Genomic DNA, 16,554 nt, shown 5'->3' on the forward strand with positions numbered 1-16,554 from the left:
CACACACACACACACACACACACACACACACACACACACACACACACCAGTTCTCTGTGATAACATGAACGGCACACACACACACACAGCTGCAGCACACAGTGCAACACACACACACACACACACACACGGCTGGTAACAAGAAGAAGCAAAGTGCCACGGTCTTACACTACTCACTGTCTCGGGTTATCTTTGGTTTTTGACAGTTTGATCACAAAGATGTCTGAGCTGCAGCTGCAGGTTGCTGTGGGGGACATGCAGACTTCACATAACATTGCTGACACGTACCTTTCTCTGGCGGTGTGTCTTCATTCGCCGTGCACCTGAGCCCTTTCCCTCCGTGGACTGAGAGGGGATGAAAGAAAGTCAGCATTAGAGGATGGCAACCAAGTATTATTTTATACAACAGGAGAAGAGCATGTATACACATTTTTTAAAAACTACAAGGTGTTATAGCTGATTGTATAAATAGCTGGACAACTATGGTGTCCATGCGACATTTAAATGTATCTATCGCTCATGTTTTCTGCTCATCTAAAATCCATCTGTGGGCATTTAGAGTGATACTGTGTAGAACTACTACCAGTATTTGCTGGTATAGCTACTGTAATTCAGATGAAGTCCGTACCCTGAGCGCTCTGTGAGAGGACAAACTTCCTGATGAGCTTGTCTGTGGCCTGGGTGTACAGAGATAAGGCGTAGCGCAGAGACTGCAGGTCTGGACTCTTTTCCAAGAACGTCTTCTTCAGGCCCACACCGCCGGCATGGAAGTATTGCTGCGAAACAGATATGATGAATTGTAGATGCGTAGGCGGCAAGTGAACAGGCAGAAAGACAGACGGGGGTTAGGACACAGAGAGCTCGAAGTGGGCGATATAGAAATGTGACAAAACAGTTTTGCAGTGTCAGCCCTGGAGCAAAGGCAGAGTGACTATCTCCTCCAAACCTACACTAATTTACACCAAACATGATGTTTATGATGTTGAAAGTTACATGTTTTGATTAGAAATTGTTTATGTTTCATTGATATATATCTGAATATATATTACATTCAATTTGTAGGGTTGTCATCCCATTTCCTTGATCCTGAACCCACACATACACAGACTGTCTGTTCTTTTGATATTATTTATGTTAAGAAACAGAGACCAAACTAAATATTGTAAAACTAAAACACAAGAGCACCAATTTCCCAGCTGTTCTGTTTGTGTGACACAGCATACGATACCTTAATAGTGTCCAGCGCCAGCTCTATCACTGCACACTGTTTAGGACTCAGAGCTTTGGCCTCCTCTCGGCCCATGTGCTCCTGCAGGATGGATCAAACGAAGGAGTCAGTCTATGAAACGGTTCCCTTTAAAATGTGGTCTATATTTTTGGTTAATTCGTTTTGTTTGCCGCTTTTCTATTTTCATCACCTTGAGCTTGGAGAGCTGCCCCAGCTCCTTAGCGGCGTTGAAGATCATTTGAGTGCCCTGTCATGGAAAGCCAGACAAGTGAGTGGAGAGGGGAGAGAAACAAAAGGGTGGCGTTTGAGAGCTGTGTAGTTTAGTGAGATGTGAGTTCAGTGAGGACAGAATGCAGCATACACAAGAAAAGAGTTTGAAGAGTGAGGGGAAGAGAGTCAAATTGCAAATTCTATACTAATCTATAAATATTCTAAATAAACATTCAGAACACACAAGCTATATCTTGGGAGAGAAAGAAGGTTTTACTGCTTTGGTGTACGGTCAGTTAGTATTGCGATGTTGCCTCTGGTGCTACGTGCTGCCTTCTAAATCAGGTTTGATGCACAGGTATCCACAGAGAAGGAGAAAGAATTGTAAAACAAAACAACAGAGGCTACAGAGGGTGGTGTTCAGGCTCCTGGTAAAAAGTGTTTCTTCATGCAGACAGATTCTGCAAATACACACACGCACGCACACGCACGCAGGCACACGCACACACGCTCACATACTTACAATAACCTAAGAAAGGAAGGAAGGGAGAGAGAATGGGGTAATGTCAGGATAGATGGGTTAATGTACACAATGGACCAAATCAATGAAAGGCACTGAAATTCAAAAGCACAGAAGAATGAAAAGATGACGAAAATAGGAGTGAATGTCTTTCTTTTCCACATACCGTCTGGTCAGTGAGCGTTGGAAGCACAATCGTTTTTTCCATCGTATTCATCACTAGTTTCCACAGCTCCTTCAGCACTCTCTTCAGGACGGTCTTCTCACAGATCTTAGCGAACAACGACAGGCTGAAACAAAAACACAACCTTTCAACTGACATGAAGGCAGCACTGAAACCCATACTTTCATTTATTTGTGTGTGTGTGCTTGTTGAGGCCATGTTAATATTCATAAAGGTCCTAACAATGTATAACTCACTTGTTAGACTTCGTATGAAGTTTTTTAATACCATACGATACTTGAGTATGAGTATCTAAACACAACTTTTTTTTTCCCAGTTGCTTAGTTTGAGGAAAATCAAAATTTCTTCCTAAAAATAATTTATTCCTCCAAAAAAATATTGAATGTTGCCTTAGTAAAAGCAGCCTTTCAAGAAGTGTCATTTAAAAACGGTAAAATCATGATCTTGATCAAAGACAGACTCACCAAGACTAAGAATCACACCAAACATTTAATGCCAACTTCTATTGTTATTCAACAGTATTGATGTTCAATATCCAGTCACACTTACTTGCTGTCCAGGAAGTCCATGATGGGCTGCAGGACGTTGTCGGCCTCCTGAACCACGCTGCCGTTGGCCGGGACGGTCTGACCTTTGACCTGGGCCAGGATGTCTCCCATCTGCCTCACGTTGTCCTCGATCTGTGGCTGGAAACTGAATCGCCGCACAAAAAGAACAACATGCAAACAGACTTTGAAATCAGCAGGAGAAAGCGATTCCAACACGTCTTAGTTCCACACGGGAGTCAAACAGACACACCCACCTGACAGCAAAGATGCGGCTGAGGTCGTCCATAACGCTGTTGAGTTTGTTCTGCAGCTCCTTGAGGAAGTCACTGGCCTCCAGGTTTAGCTGGAAGAAGACAAATAGGATGAATAGAAGAACCGTGTTCTTATAGCACAATCACAACAGCAGCATGTATGGAAACTCACGTCTTTGCCTCCCATGGCCTCAAACATCTTCTCCAGCTGAACTCTGAGCTGCTGGATGTTATTGATGATGATACATGGCTGAGGGGAGAAAAAGAAAAATCGTTACACACTTCTCACTCCCTTTCCTCTGTCTGCTCCCGGTGTTTCATTGTAATCAATCAAGGTTAGTCCTCCTAACTTTTTTTTATTGCTTCTTTGGCAAAAGAACTCTTTGTGATGCAGGTCAGGAGAAGCAAGAGTTTTCAGTAATTACTGCTCCTCGAGGGGGGCTCCTGGTCTCTCTGGGAGAGCAGCCCACTTTCCCCAGAGCGTACACCACATTCAGCTAATTACACAGCCCTGATTCACTTTGAAACACTGCAACCCGGCCACGGCTACAACAGTGAGGCGCGGTTTATTCTGCGAAAATTAATCAAGCTGTCCACGTACACCAATGCTCTTGATGGAGCTCAAATCAAACCATTAATTCAATCACTGCCGTTTATTCCGCTGACTGAAATTTCCATCTGGTACCTTGTTGCTCCAACATTTATACACACTTTTATGTCTTCTACTTTAAAACATTGTTAACACCTACCACTTTCTCCTTCTTGACATGATTTGGAAAGTCCTTTGCAATGATGTCAGCGTAAGACAGCAGGACATTTCCAATGGTCTAAGAGAAAGAAATAAAATAATGGAATAAGTGCACACTTGCAGTGAGAATCATATTGGGTTAAGAGTGACTACTCAGGTAAAAGCATCAGCAGGTGGAAGTCACCTTGGCAAATCTCTTCATGTAGTTGCCAACGATCTGAGGGTCGGGACACTCCAGTTTGCGGATGATTTCAAAACTCTGATTGAGCTGAGAGAACACGTCTACCACTGAGCAGGAGAACAAAGCGTGCTCCGATGTAACCTGGAACTGCAGAAGGAGAAGAAAAGAGGGGAAAGTGTGAACGTGTGATGCTGCAGCACAGTAATCCCAGTGAGGAGCTGGATTCCCCCGTGGTAGATGTTCACACTGCTGTTACACTTCATTGACAGTGAAACCGAGCCCCCTTTTTCTACTGAACGTGACTGTGATCAGGAGATGTGTGAGGCGGTTCCTCTGAAAGCCTTTGGATGAGATAGATGGAGGTAATCAGAGAGTTATGACGAGTAGCAGGACCTTCATTAACAGCTCGGCCCATTAGTGAATAGTGTCATATTATGTGACTGGGCTTGGGGGCCGCTGTTTTTGCTGACACGGGGATGCAGAAGCTGGCTCTGGCGACAGTAATTGGACCCAGAGGAGTCCTGACATATGAGCCGGGGGAATCTTCAGCTGCTTTGAATCGACCTTCTTGCTGTGGATATGTAGGCGCGAGTGAGACTGGGTATGTATGGTATGTGTGCATACATCGACTTACGCCGGCGCATTCGCACTCCTCCGCATTGAAGGTTTTTTAAATTTGCCTTTGGTGTTGAGTAATTATTGATTGCCTCGAGGCCTTGAGGCCTTCAACCTGCTCTTCCCAGCCCCTCGAATGTGCCGAGTCAGGAGAAATGCCGTGAGCTGCCTGAATTTGCATGATAAATGCGTGAATACATTTTATGAGAGGGAAATGCTGCAGGTAGGGGGTCAGATTTAAGCTTTCATAGTGTATTTTATTACCGTCTCAGCAGAATTGGATTGTTGAATTTTAGTCAAACTTTAGTCTCACATGACTGCCTCTTCCTTTCAAAACTCTTTTCTCCACATTTTCCCTGCACACTTTGCTGTGGAAAGCTGACATTGTTTATTAAACGAACGGTTAGACATTTTGAGAAATATGCTTGTTTTCTTTTTTTCTGTAATTACACGAGAAGATACCACTGTTGTGTCTGTGCAGTAAATATGAAGCTTCGACCTGCACAAAGACTTAAAACAGTCTACAGGAAGCCACTGCAGCCTACTACGAAATAGTCAGTCACCACCAGTAAAATCAGTAAAACCAGTGTTTTACACTTTTCGTGTATGTATTCAACAAACAAGGGATGACATGTAAATTAGTGAGCTTTAGAGGTGCTGGGAGGTAGATTTTGTTACTTTCGTTCAGAGCCAGGCTGGATGTTTCCCCTCGTCTTAATGCTAAGCTAAATTAGCCAGCTGTTGATGGTAGTTTCATACTTTACAGATGTTTGAGTGGTATCAATCTTCTCATCTTGGATCAAAAAGGAAATAAATGTATTTCCAAGAATATTAAAAGTAGTCCTATAGATAAGAAATGAGGGCAGGAAAACAACTCAAACCGGGCATTTGAAAACGTGGAGTTGTTGGGTGTAGTCTCGTCTTTAGAGGTTGTGTTTTAGTGTTTTACAGCACTTGCAGAAATGCTAGCAGCAGACTTTGGCTTCTTTTGTGACAACACCTGTTAGTGTGCTAGTAGGCTAGCATTTTACTAATGAAGGATTTAGATGAATGCAGTTACCCCGTCTTTTTTGTCCCTCTCCAAGGCTCCATGCAGAAAATCTCTGGACACTTCTTCATTCTCGTCCAACCACATGACGACAAATGGTTCAAACCAGCTGCAGGACAAGGAAGGAGCAGAGACAACATGAGTCTCTGTGCCAAAGAGGTTGCCGTAGAAGGAAAAGTGTGGATGCGGTTTATAAGAGACTTACGCAGGATACTCAGGTACGTGCTTCTGGAAAGTGGACAGCTCCTTGACGTACTCATTGTAGAGCCACTTCACCTTGAAGTGCAAGTTCATGTAATCTGCGCTTTTACACAGGCGGTTCTTCTCATGCTCTGAAATATCAAAGAGAAACGAAGAATGAGGAAAGTCACATTTCCTCCCTCTTTGTCCTTATATACAGTAGTTTACACATAAAACACACACTCATCAACAAACTAATGACTCCTCTTATTTCTCGGCCTGTGATCTCCCTCCCCAGCCCAACAACACACAAACACCTACCCTCCATGGCGTATTTCATATCTTGTGCAAACATGTTCCACATGACTTCAGCGCTGATCCTGCCCACGTTCAGTTCCTGGGGAAACCTGTAAGAGGCAGTACTCGGTCTTAAATCCAGCTCTGCATCCAGTAATGGTAATCTATTATTTAACAAGATGACCCAGCCTCATTTCTATGTAACTCCATCAGTGTGTTTTTTTTAGCATTTCTATATTAACAAGACACAGTTGTCATCATTGTCACCCAAAACAAAGCCAATGAGTTCCTTTAAATTAATAATCATGAATATTAAATTAATGGTTTTTAAAAACAAAGAGCATCAAGAGAAACAGGCAAAGCAGTAAAAATAAATACCTAGCTACACACTCCTCTCTTTATATTCTATTGCTTTGCCTTCTTTTCTCTAAACTAATACCATACAGCTTAGTTCTTCCTAGACTGGCCTTGAAGTGCCTCTGCATGCATAATTTAAAGGAATTAGGCCGATGTTATGAGTAAAGACTCACTGATTAAGGCAATGAGTGTAGGAGTTTTTGTCCTCTTCTATGATGGAGACGATGAGGGTGATAAGTTTGGACCAGAAGTCCAGGTTCTTGGTGCTGGGGCCCTGCTCATCTGGAGGGACTGCCTTTGACTGGAGACAAAAAGAAGTTATGGATTCATATCGTAACAGCTCATTTCTTTGCAGTGAGAGCCCAGTATCGGCACTAAAGAGCAGGAATACTGCAATGTCATCAATTACAAACACACGTATACAATACTTTTGCTTCATACACACACACACACACGCACACACACACACAGATACTTACAGGGTCTGTCTGATATTCCCTGTTGTAGAGGTCGTGGCAGTTGTTAAAAATGTACTCGTAGGTGGAGTTAAGACAGGCTTTCACACAGTCCTTCACCACCTGGCTCGCCCTGGGGGGACTCTGCAACTCCTGAACCTGAACACAAATGTTACACAACAATAATTTGAATCAAATTCACCTCAAAGAGCTGTCAGACACACAGTCTCAGAGGTTGTCTTAGCGGGAATTTAACCATAAACTCAATGAGCTGCACAAATCCCACCGAAAGACATGAACACCCTGACACACACACTCACACAGAGTTATATGATCATAGCTCATGTTAGGATAGGGTAATGTTATGCTGATTCTCGTTTCATGCCTCAGGCTACTTTCCAGAAAGCACTAGAAATTTGTACCATTTTAGTTTTTAAGTGCTATTGTGAAAAGAAAAGAAAAGTCTTTAAGTCATCCATACCTTCATCCGAAAGAATGTGATGCTTGTCAAGAGATCAACTGTAGACTTGAGGTCTTGTAGTCTTTCAGGACTGCTGGCAGGGAAATTATTCTGAAAGCACATTCACAAACAAACAAAGCAACAATTATAAACGGCACAAAATGTTCACCCAAGTTTAAGAGGTTTCTTTTTCTTCAAGTAGTAATATGATACACACAACAGTGACCATATCAAAACAACATCATTTTCATTTCATCCCAAACACAGAACAGACATTCCTATACATGTGGTGGACAGCAGCAGTAAGTAACTTAGAATCAAAGTGTTTTGCATTTGTCGTGACAGAAGCAGTCAGTACCCGGTACATGGACAGGTCAATCCTCAGCGAGTTGTGCAGCTGATCCAACAGTTTGACAAACCTCTCCTTCTGAACAGGAAGAGACACAAAACAGAAGAAATACCACATTATTTGTCACAATTTAACTACACACACCCCAGGCAGGAACTGACGAGGCTCAGCTGATTGGACGTTTGGAGAAGTAGGCGGGGCCACATTAAAGTGACTTTCATCTACAGCCCGAGGGACCAACAGCTAGTCATTTCTTAGGAGTTTTTTAAAAGCAATATTCTGAAGTATAGCATCTTTCAGTTTGAATATGGGGCTTCTTGTAGAATACAGTCACATATATGAAGAAGGGACTCACGCCAAAGTTTGATGCAGCAAATCTGTCCGAGGCAGAAACATTGTTGGAGGACTGGGTGGTGTGGGCGTAGTAAGCATTGATGTTGGCAAGCAGGGTGCTCATCACAGCCGGCACTCCCGGGCACATGTACTTAGATGACAAGCAGGCAAAGTGGCTGTGGGGTGGAAGTGGCAAAAAGAACATTTAGTGCATTTACTGTATGCACTAATCTCATGTATTAGAAGAATAAACTATATGTATTCATAATATCCCTGTTTAAGAACAAGTGGAATAAAACCAACGCTTCTAACTCAGGATAATCTTATTTCACGTTCTAAGGTAAGCATGCAGAGTAATGGCTGAGGGACTGACGTCATGGCCTGGTAGATGGACTCTACTCCATATCTCATGGCAAACTCATCCACTATCTCCTGAGGAGTCTCCTCAAAATACACCTTCCAGGCATCGTCCCCTTTGGCATCAGGGATCTTTACTACGCCGCCATTCTGCTCCTCAGTGGTGTACTGGAACAGATGCTGAAGAAAGAAAAAAACAAAAATAGCATCTCAAATACATCTAACCAGAAAGATAAAGGCACGGTCATACAGATCCCTTAAAGAGGCCTTAGATCTAGTGTAAGCGTTGACGCTTGGATAACCAGAAGCCTTAATGACACCAACCGAGTGAGCTTGAGGTAACTCAAAGAAACTTATTCATGTGTTTATTTGTGCAAAGCCTTTTATGTGATTAGAAGACTTTTGAATGATCTGTTTGTCTAATCTAAAATACATATCCAGCTGGTGTGAGGAGACAAGAAGGGGGAATATACATTTGGTTCAGGTAAACTGAGAGAAGCTGATTGAATTTTTAATGGTGAAGAAATGTAAAACAACACAACAAACATCCACTACTTTTTTTCTCCGATACAGAACAATGTTGAAAACAATGTCAAACTAACCAACTAATCAAACCTTGATTTTGACTTTCAAGTTTGAACACAGCTGATTGCCAAAGCAGTTTCTCAGCTCCTCACTAATTTCAGGATTGTCCCTCATCCCCTTCTTATAATCCTGCAGTGTAACAAGATTATATATGAAACTGTGAAATAGTCTATTGGACTTCATGAGAGTCTCATAGGAAAAACTGTCTCCGTGCCCGTCCATTATCCAGGAAGTCCATACACCCCTATATTGGTGAAAACGGCGCAATAATTCCAAACAATTAAACTTTAAATGTTACAACAAACCTGATGTTGGCGATTTAATTTAAAGAAAAAAAAAAGATTCCCCAGGTTATAAAGGCAGAAACACAGAATTCACAAGGTGATTGATTGTGTTATTGTGAAACTGGAACTAATTACCTGACAACAACATTTAGAAGATTTCCACCAGATGTCCACTGACCTCATGTAAACAGGTGTACTGGACATTAGACTGACCTCATGTAAACAGGTGTACTGGACATGGTAAGGAGCAACCGTCTCCTCTCCTTTGATCTCCACACTTATGTGCATCCGGATGGCTCCTGACACAGCAGACTTATCAGTTCTCTTGTCTGTCAAAAGAAAGTGAGAGATGCTTTCTTAGTTGACTGAAATCTGTTGTATCTACAAGAGAGAAGCATTAAATGATCGGTTTGTTGTTCTGTTATCTCTGTGTGACTTGCTGCTCGTCTTTGCTCTTATCTTAAAACTCACCCAGGTTGTACCAAACGTCCATCTCCCCACTCAGAGTCCGGACTTCGATGATGGTTTGGCCCAGGAAGTCATCGCTCTCACGTTTGAACCTCTGTTTCACGCGGGACTTGATGTCGTCATCCTCGTCCCACACGCGGACCTTGATACGGTCCGACGAGTTGTGGCATTCACTGAATAAGGCAGAGACAGAAAGGTCAACGACTGTGATACAGAGGAACAAATCATAATGTGGAGGAAACAAGGGAAATTAGACTCATCTCTGAGTACCGCATGCTTGTCTGGTGATTCAAAAAAAATTAAAATAGAGTGTCTTAAATATTTTTTCTGAGATATAAAACTAAGTTAGAGCCGTACACCATCCAATATAGTGTCATAAAATGAAATATCAGCTTTTCTTTTTGAAATGGTCTACTGTACTCACAAGTGAAAGTTTTCTTCCCAGACAGGGTTGAGGTTTCCATAGATGGTCTTGGTTCTCTTCTTGGTCTTTCCGACTTGAACAGTTACATAAGGGTCACTGGAGCCAGTTTTGTCTTTCGCCTGCAGGCCTTGAGCACAAACCACTGAGGAAGAGACATTAAGACATTTAAACAATTACCCGCACAGATGTCTGACTATTATTTATATTGTATCATACTTTTTTTTTTTTACATCAACAATAACAAAAGAAAACAACAACCATGATATCTAATATCAGAAACAGCATGTAAATTATATTTCTAAAACCCAAAATAACCAATCACAAATTTGCCTCAGTGGACAACATATGCCACCCTTAACTCACCGGTGATGCTGATCTTCGCTGACCATTTGGAGGTCCCATCAAGCACGCTCTGCTTGATTTGTTTCATTTGCGTGCCATGCGTTGTTTTGTCGAGGGCGAACACTTCCAGGATTAGTTCAAAGATTTCTGGTTTGTTCCTCTCTCGGATTTTCATGCGGTCTTTCAGGACCATGATGATGTTCTGGGTTCGATCCTCTGCCCCGTGCTTGGAGCTCTTCTCTGCAGCTCCTGATGAGATGGATGAATGAAGAGAGGGTTGTAGGAAGTTTATACTGTAAAATATATTCAAGGCAATATGGCGCATGGGCTAGCAGCTTATCTCCTGTTTCCCTGCAACCCAAGATAGCATCAAATCAATTTAGAAAATCGTTGACATTTCTTGGCCAGGAATCAAACCCCAAACATTCCAATATTATGGCGGAAACTGTATCCACAGATAATCAGAGAGTAAAATACCAACAGATGCTGTCAAGATCTTATGAGACTCTTTGGAGACAGCAGAGTGAGTAATTATGCATTGCATAGATTGACTCCAAAATCAGTATGGGAATTGGATAAGTCACCCCTTGTGGAGCTGAATTAGTCAAAGCAGTACGAATGCAAAGGCTATGGGGAGAAACGAGAGGAGAGGCAGGGGTATGACAGACAGCACATTACTCAAGAGATAAAATAGAACGGAAGAGGGAGGAGAACGTGAGAGTGGATGGAGGACAAGAATAATGGGATGTCAATCGGACAGAAGGATTCAGAGGAGGTGCTAACATAGTTTTAGGGTTTGTGTGGAGGGATGAGTATGTGTATGCCAAAGTAAAAATATGAATTTGTTTAAAAGTGTGTTTTTGCGCAGGTGTGCAAAAATGTGTGCGTGAGTCGATCCTGCGATCCTTACGCTGCAGGCAGTCGGCATTGAGCAGATCTTGGCACTTATCGTGGCATTTGACGCCGCACTCAGAGCAACGCATGCCTTGTCGGGCGATACCCCAAAGCAGCCCCTCGCATTCGTAGCAGTAGGTGGGCGTGGTGGCCGTCCACACCTCAAAGTTGTGTGGAGTAGTGGAGGAGATCGGGTAGATCAGAGCCTGCAGGGTCTTTTTATAGACATGACTTTTCTGCAAAAAAGGGCATGGAGGAGATAAATGTGAGTTTGACACCAGCAGTGATGAAAGGTTGGAGAATCCTGAACAGATTTGTGTAGGAGTGAGATGAGGAAACCCACCAGCTCTTCATTGCCGAGAGTGGTGGAAGCCATGGCGGAGGTGATTCCAGCCTTGCGAGAGCTCTGCACTAGAGACTGGGGACAAGAGGGCAAACGGAACAAAACAGTTTATGTTTGAATGTGAACTACGCAGTGGACTTCATATTTTTGTTTTGATTTATCCATGAATACATTCGTAAGGGACGAACAAGCACTCACCATCAGCTGATGAGTCCAGGCAGTGATGGAACAGAGGAACAAAGAAACAATATGTGAGGACTTTCAAACAACGAGCTGTACAAATATTTATGATGCATTGTGTGTGTATGTGTGAGCCACTATGCATCTGAAAGGTATGCCCTAAACTCCAGAGAACATTTTAACTACATTGACTAATTACTGTAATTATATTAACACCACAGATATGCAAGATGAGTAACCTTTATGAGTATAATCACTTTGGATTACAGAAAAAAGGGAATGCTGGGAAGTAAAGAAGAAACATGTTTAGCTGTTTTCAACCAGCTATGACTGTAAAGCATCAGACAGGAATAGAGATCATTGTTTTAGACTAAACTGAGACTTAGTGAAACCGATAATGTTTGCAACAAGAATGATTTCAGGGCACCTCCCGATATTGGTGAACACTATTGCTTGTGTGTGTGTCCGTGTTTGTTCCTCACCAGATCTCTGATTGGAGGAATGGCTTTCCTCTTGCGAAGGTCAGGCATGCTGTCAATACTGTACAGTGCACCTCCCACCCTGAATGAGAAAGGAATGAACAATTATACATTCCTATAAATATGTTCAGCAATATTTACAGCAGATTTAACGATCATCAAAATGTCTTACTATGAAATTGTGTATAGTTACTATGGGGCAGATGTAATTCCCTCCATCATTGTTCCTAACGCTGCTGGAGAGTTTAATTATGCAGACTGCATCGTCTCAAATAGTGGGAATGACACTCCACAGGCCTGGGTATAATTGCTGAGTTTTTATTTTTGCTAACTTAGCACTTATTTAGTATGCAGCCTGAGTTCCACTCTGAGGTCTGCCTCATCTATAAATGACCTGCCAGCGAAGTCGGGGCAGCCCACAGCATTTAATACTCACTGGCCAAATGCCATGAGCGGAATGAGCCTGAACGGAGGATTCCCGGACTAAAGAAGGGCATTTTCAATCCAAAGCAGCGGTGGCAGATTTCCACAATGAGCTGAGGATCATTTTAGTTGAGGTTATGGAGTTATTGCATTAACTAATACACTGTGTGATTTATAATTTGTTCCATGCAAGAGAAGACACTCACCCTCCTTTACCAAACCACAGCGAGCTGGAGGTCTCTCCTCGAGCCTGAGAGAGACGGAGAAGAAATGTCAGACTAAGAAACAAGCAACCGTAAGTTCATCCCTGCAGCCTCTTCAAGCATTCATATACTGTATGAATAAGCTGCATCAGTAGAGTTTAATTATCCGATTATGAAACAGCAATATTTGGCTTTTAAATTTGGATCTCATCTGTTTTTTAATCAGTTGTCGTAAGTGGGCTGGGTCAGTAAAAACTCTGATATTATGCTGTTGCTCTAGAATCTCTGAGATTCCTCTCACACTTTGTAAAACTGGGAAATAAACCTGCCAAGACTTGATCCATAGGCACGCACAACTGGGAACTCAATAGGAACCAATACATGTCACCTTTAGTCACGTCATTAGAGAATACAGGTTTTGCTAAAAAAGTGCTTTGCCTAAACTTTGAAATGAAATATGTCTTTGGAGAATGGGATGCAGTGTGGCTTATAATCAGACTGGATGACAGCTCTTGATAGAACAGAAAAGATCAAATTGTTGTGAAGATGAGTGAGCATAGTGAAGTTGCCCGTTTACACACAGTGAGAAGTTCAACAAGACATCTTTGCTTTGTGCCTTTCCTTCTTTCTCTCTCTCAAGCATCTGATCAGGTTGTACCTACCTGTCAGCATGCTCCAATGACGGCCGAGCAAAGTGCATGCGAGTGTCACTATGGCAATGACATGAAACTGAAAAGCAAACAAAGTGGGGTTTCGGCACAAACAAAATAAATAATAAGACAAACAAAAAGGGAGCCAAATGTACAAAAAACGCAACGTGACATACATCAACATAAACATCAAAGCAAGTGATTAATTCTCTGCATAACTGAATTCAAAGGTAATGAATAGCAACATAATATGTGAATAAAATATGTAAAAACTGATCAAGCAAAATGTAATGTGTAAAACTATATCAAGCAGTTTTGTCAGGGAGTGGCGTGGTGCTGCACCTCAACTCAAATAAAAAGTGCGCCGTCTGTCGAGCCATCGGTACAGCGGTCATAAAATCTGAAACACGTCAAGTCTGCTTTCTGCTGTCCAGCAAAAAACAAGATCAAAATAGAACTCAAAACGTACTGGATGTACCCGGTCTTTCATATGAATAATGCACTGCACATTCATATTTCAAAAACTTTGCAGACACTTTTAGAGTCTCTTGAACTCCGGTATATCTTCTAAATAACAGGGTGGAACTGAATCAGGCCTGCAGCGCTGGGATTCAGAGTGGACTGTTTGGAATGAGAGGGTGGAGTTCAAACCAGGGGTCTTACCTCCCGAAGCTGTTCTAGGACTTTATTGTAGAGCCTTAGCCAGTTCTCTTTGGCTCTGACTGTTGGATCCACTGGCTCTTTGGGCTCCTCTATGACTGGAGGACTAAAACAAAAACAGTTTGACTTTTAGCAAAAATGTCTTCAGCGGATGAATTTATATGATTGGTGGTAATCGTGTTGTTGCTCTTCTAGCCTATTTTTGTTGTTGAATTTATTGATCTGATTCCATTCAACCTTCTCCCCTACCTTTCAGGCAGCATCTCGTCTTCCTCTAGTGGTGTCGACGGCCTGCTCTCTTCGGAATGCTCCTCTTTCTCCTCCATGGGGGACGCCTCCTCTGGCTGAGCGGGGGGCGTCCTGGCCTCTTTTTCCAACATCATTTCCTCCTCTAACCATGGCTCTTCCTCCAGCTGGAGAGCCTGGTCCTCAGGGGCAGCCGGCTGTGCGGTGGTGGCAGCACCATTGAGATGGGATTGAGGCTGCCCAGGGGACTGGGTCTGTTGGGAGGAAGGGCCCACGGCAGTCGAGGGGGGCTGGGAGGCCGAGTTAGCCGCATTGGCAGGGTGGGATGGAGGGACAACACTGGCTGCAGCAGACTGGTGTTGTTGAGATACGGCGGAGGCTGGAGGGTGAGACTGGGCAGGCTGCCCGGTGGGAACAGAAGACAAGAAAGTAGAGGCCAAGCCTGTGACGGCAGCAGTTAGAGGTTTGGCCATTGAGAAGAAGGAAGTGGCAGATGGGGCTGGCTGTGGCTGCGGCTGTGGTTGGGGCTGTTTAGGTGGTTGGGCTGTTGGTTGACCAGAGGGGGGCTGTGCTGACGGGGCCACGCCAGGTGGATGAGACTGGTTGGATGTTTGGTTGGGGGGTTGAGTAGGGTGCTGCTGTTGGTGTAAAGATGGCTGTTTCTCCAGAGGAGGTCTGGAGCTGGGTACATCCAGAGTTGGGGGGGCTGTTGACGTTGGGGTCGGGGTAAACGGAGGCTCCATGTCCTCACTGAGGGTCCCATCCAAGTTGTACAAATCCTCCTCTTCATAAATCATCTCCTCATCCTCATAGAGGCCCTCCTCTTCTCCCTCATACAGTCCTCCGTCCTCCTCGTACAGAGCCGCCTCCTCTCCTCCGTCTTTGCTGTAGCCACCCTCATCGCTGTACGCCCCCTGGGTCTCATCAGGGTCCCAGTCTGGAGAGCCTTTACTGCAGCTGACCGAGGAGTGGCAGGAGTGGTAAGAGTCGTTCTCGTCGTAAGGGTCTCTCTCTCCATACTCGACACCGTAGTCCTCCTCGCTCAGCTGACTGCTGCACCGACTCAGCTCTGCAGACGATGCATAGCTCCCCGACGGACTGAAGGGAGGAGAAACGAAGAGAAAACAGAAACAGAGTTAGGGTGCAAGACCACAACATGCCCAGAAGAGGGTAATTATTAAAGTACTTATGAGGGATAGTGTTTTTTAATGAACGTAGAGGCACTTTCATTCAGGTCATTCTTGCATGTATACATGTACACATGAAATAAATGGTTTACCCTCATTTTATGAACCATAATCTCAAAAAATGCTTACAGAGCAATTTATTAGAGCACTCAATGGCCTCTACACTTTACACTCTTTTGGACAGCCTTACTAAAAACCTTTTCTACATGTCTTTGGGTGGCCAGGAATAATGTTGACGGCTAATCGATGAAAAGCACTGGGGATACAAGAGTACCAGACAAGCACAGAGAAATAGAGCAGAACAGAAAGGTGAGGGGCCTCCAGAAAGCTGACAAAAGAAAAAGAACAAGCATCCAGAAATGTAACAAACAGGGGGAAAGTATTTATAGTCCTTGATGAATGAGGATATTAAAAACAGAATAGAGGCACAGAGAGGAAGGAGGGTGGTTGGGGGTACAGAGGGAGATAATGAAGACAAGAAGGGAGTGGTGAGCACAGAGACAAAATAGAAGGAGAGAGCACAGGGAGGGAGGGAGGGAGGGAGTGTAGAGAGCTGAGAGGAAAGAGAGGAATAAGAATGGGCAGGGATGAGAGGAGGTTACTCTGTCCAATACACTCACACAAGCAGCTAATCTTATGTGCAGTATTGACCATTAGATTGCCAGTTGAATAATTCATAAAGCAAGAGGTGAAGGGATGCATAGTTTCAATCCCAGTCTGTGAGAAATATGTCAATACGAGCTGAGAAATTAAACAGTATTGTAAACACCTGCGAAAGCGAAATAGCATTTGGTCTGTAGGACCCAATGAAGGACTGGCACACACACACACACACACACACACACACACACACACACACACACAC

At 43.4% G+C, this 16,554-nt stretch overlaps 1 protein-coding gene across 4 annotated transcripts in view; it reads right to left on the reverse strand.

The window, feature by feature from the left end:
- LOC116387407 (protein unc-13 homolog A) overlaps positions 1-16,554 on the reverse strand; it is a 30,894-nt gene that overhangs the window by 3,886 nt on the left and 10,454 nt on the right. For 2 of the 4 annotated variants that reach the window (XM_031854438.1, XM_031854435.1), the window contains 30 exons: positions 14,506-15,600; positions 14,260-14,362; positions 12,950-12,993; positions 12,324-12,402; positions 11,860-11,865; positions 11,662-11,736; positions 11,335-11,554; positions 10,446-10,673; positions 10,083-10,224; positions 9,662-9,831; positions 9,404-9,519; positions 8,338-8,501; positions 7,987-8,140; positions 7,641-7,709; positions 7,304-7,393; positions 6,847-6,981; positions 6,541-6,668; positions 6,035-6,120; positions 5,739-5,865; positions 5,546-5,642; positions 3,874-4,017; positions 3,691-3,768; positions 3,114-3,191; positions 2,945-3,033; positions 2,692-2,835; positions 2,125-2,248; positions 1,419-1,475; positions 1,229-1,309; positions 629-776; positions 289-345 (listed from right to left, as the gene is read on the reverse strand). In XM_031854438.1, coding sequence (XP_031710298.1) covers positions 289-345; positions 629-776; positions 1,229-1,309; positions 1,419-1,475; positions 2,125-2,248; positions 2,692-2,835; positions 2,945-3,033; positions 3,114-3,191; positions 3,691-3,768; positions 3,874-4,017; positions 5,546-5,642; positions 5,739-5,865; positions 6,035-6,120; positions 6,541-6,668; positions 6,847-6,981; positions 7,304-7,393; positions 7,641-7,709; positions 7,987-8,140; positions 8,338-8,501; positions 9,404-9,519; positions 9,662-9,831; positions 10,083-10,224; positions 10,446-10,673; positions 11,335-11,554; positions 11,662-11,736; positions 11,860-11,865; positions 12,324-12,402; positions 12,950-12,993; positions 14,260-14,362; positions 14,506-15,600 — 4,328 coding nt within the window. The other 2 variants (XM_031854437.1, XM_031854436.1) reach the window with 2 other exon arrangements.

Source organism: Anarrhichthys ocellatus, unplaced genomic scaffold (assembly GCF_004355925.1).
Source record: "Anarrhichthys ocellatus isolate YVR2014 unplaced genomic scaffold, GSC_Weel_1.0 scaffold15, whole genome shotgun sequence".
Taxonomy (NCBI): domain Eukaryota; kingdom Metazoa; phylum Chordata; class Actinopteri; order Perciformes; family Anarhichadidae; genus Anarrhichthys; species Anarrhichthys ocellatus.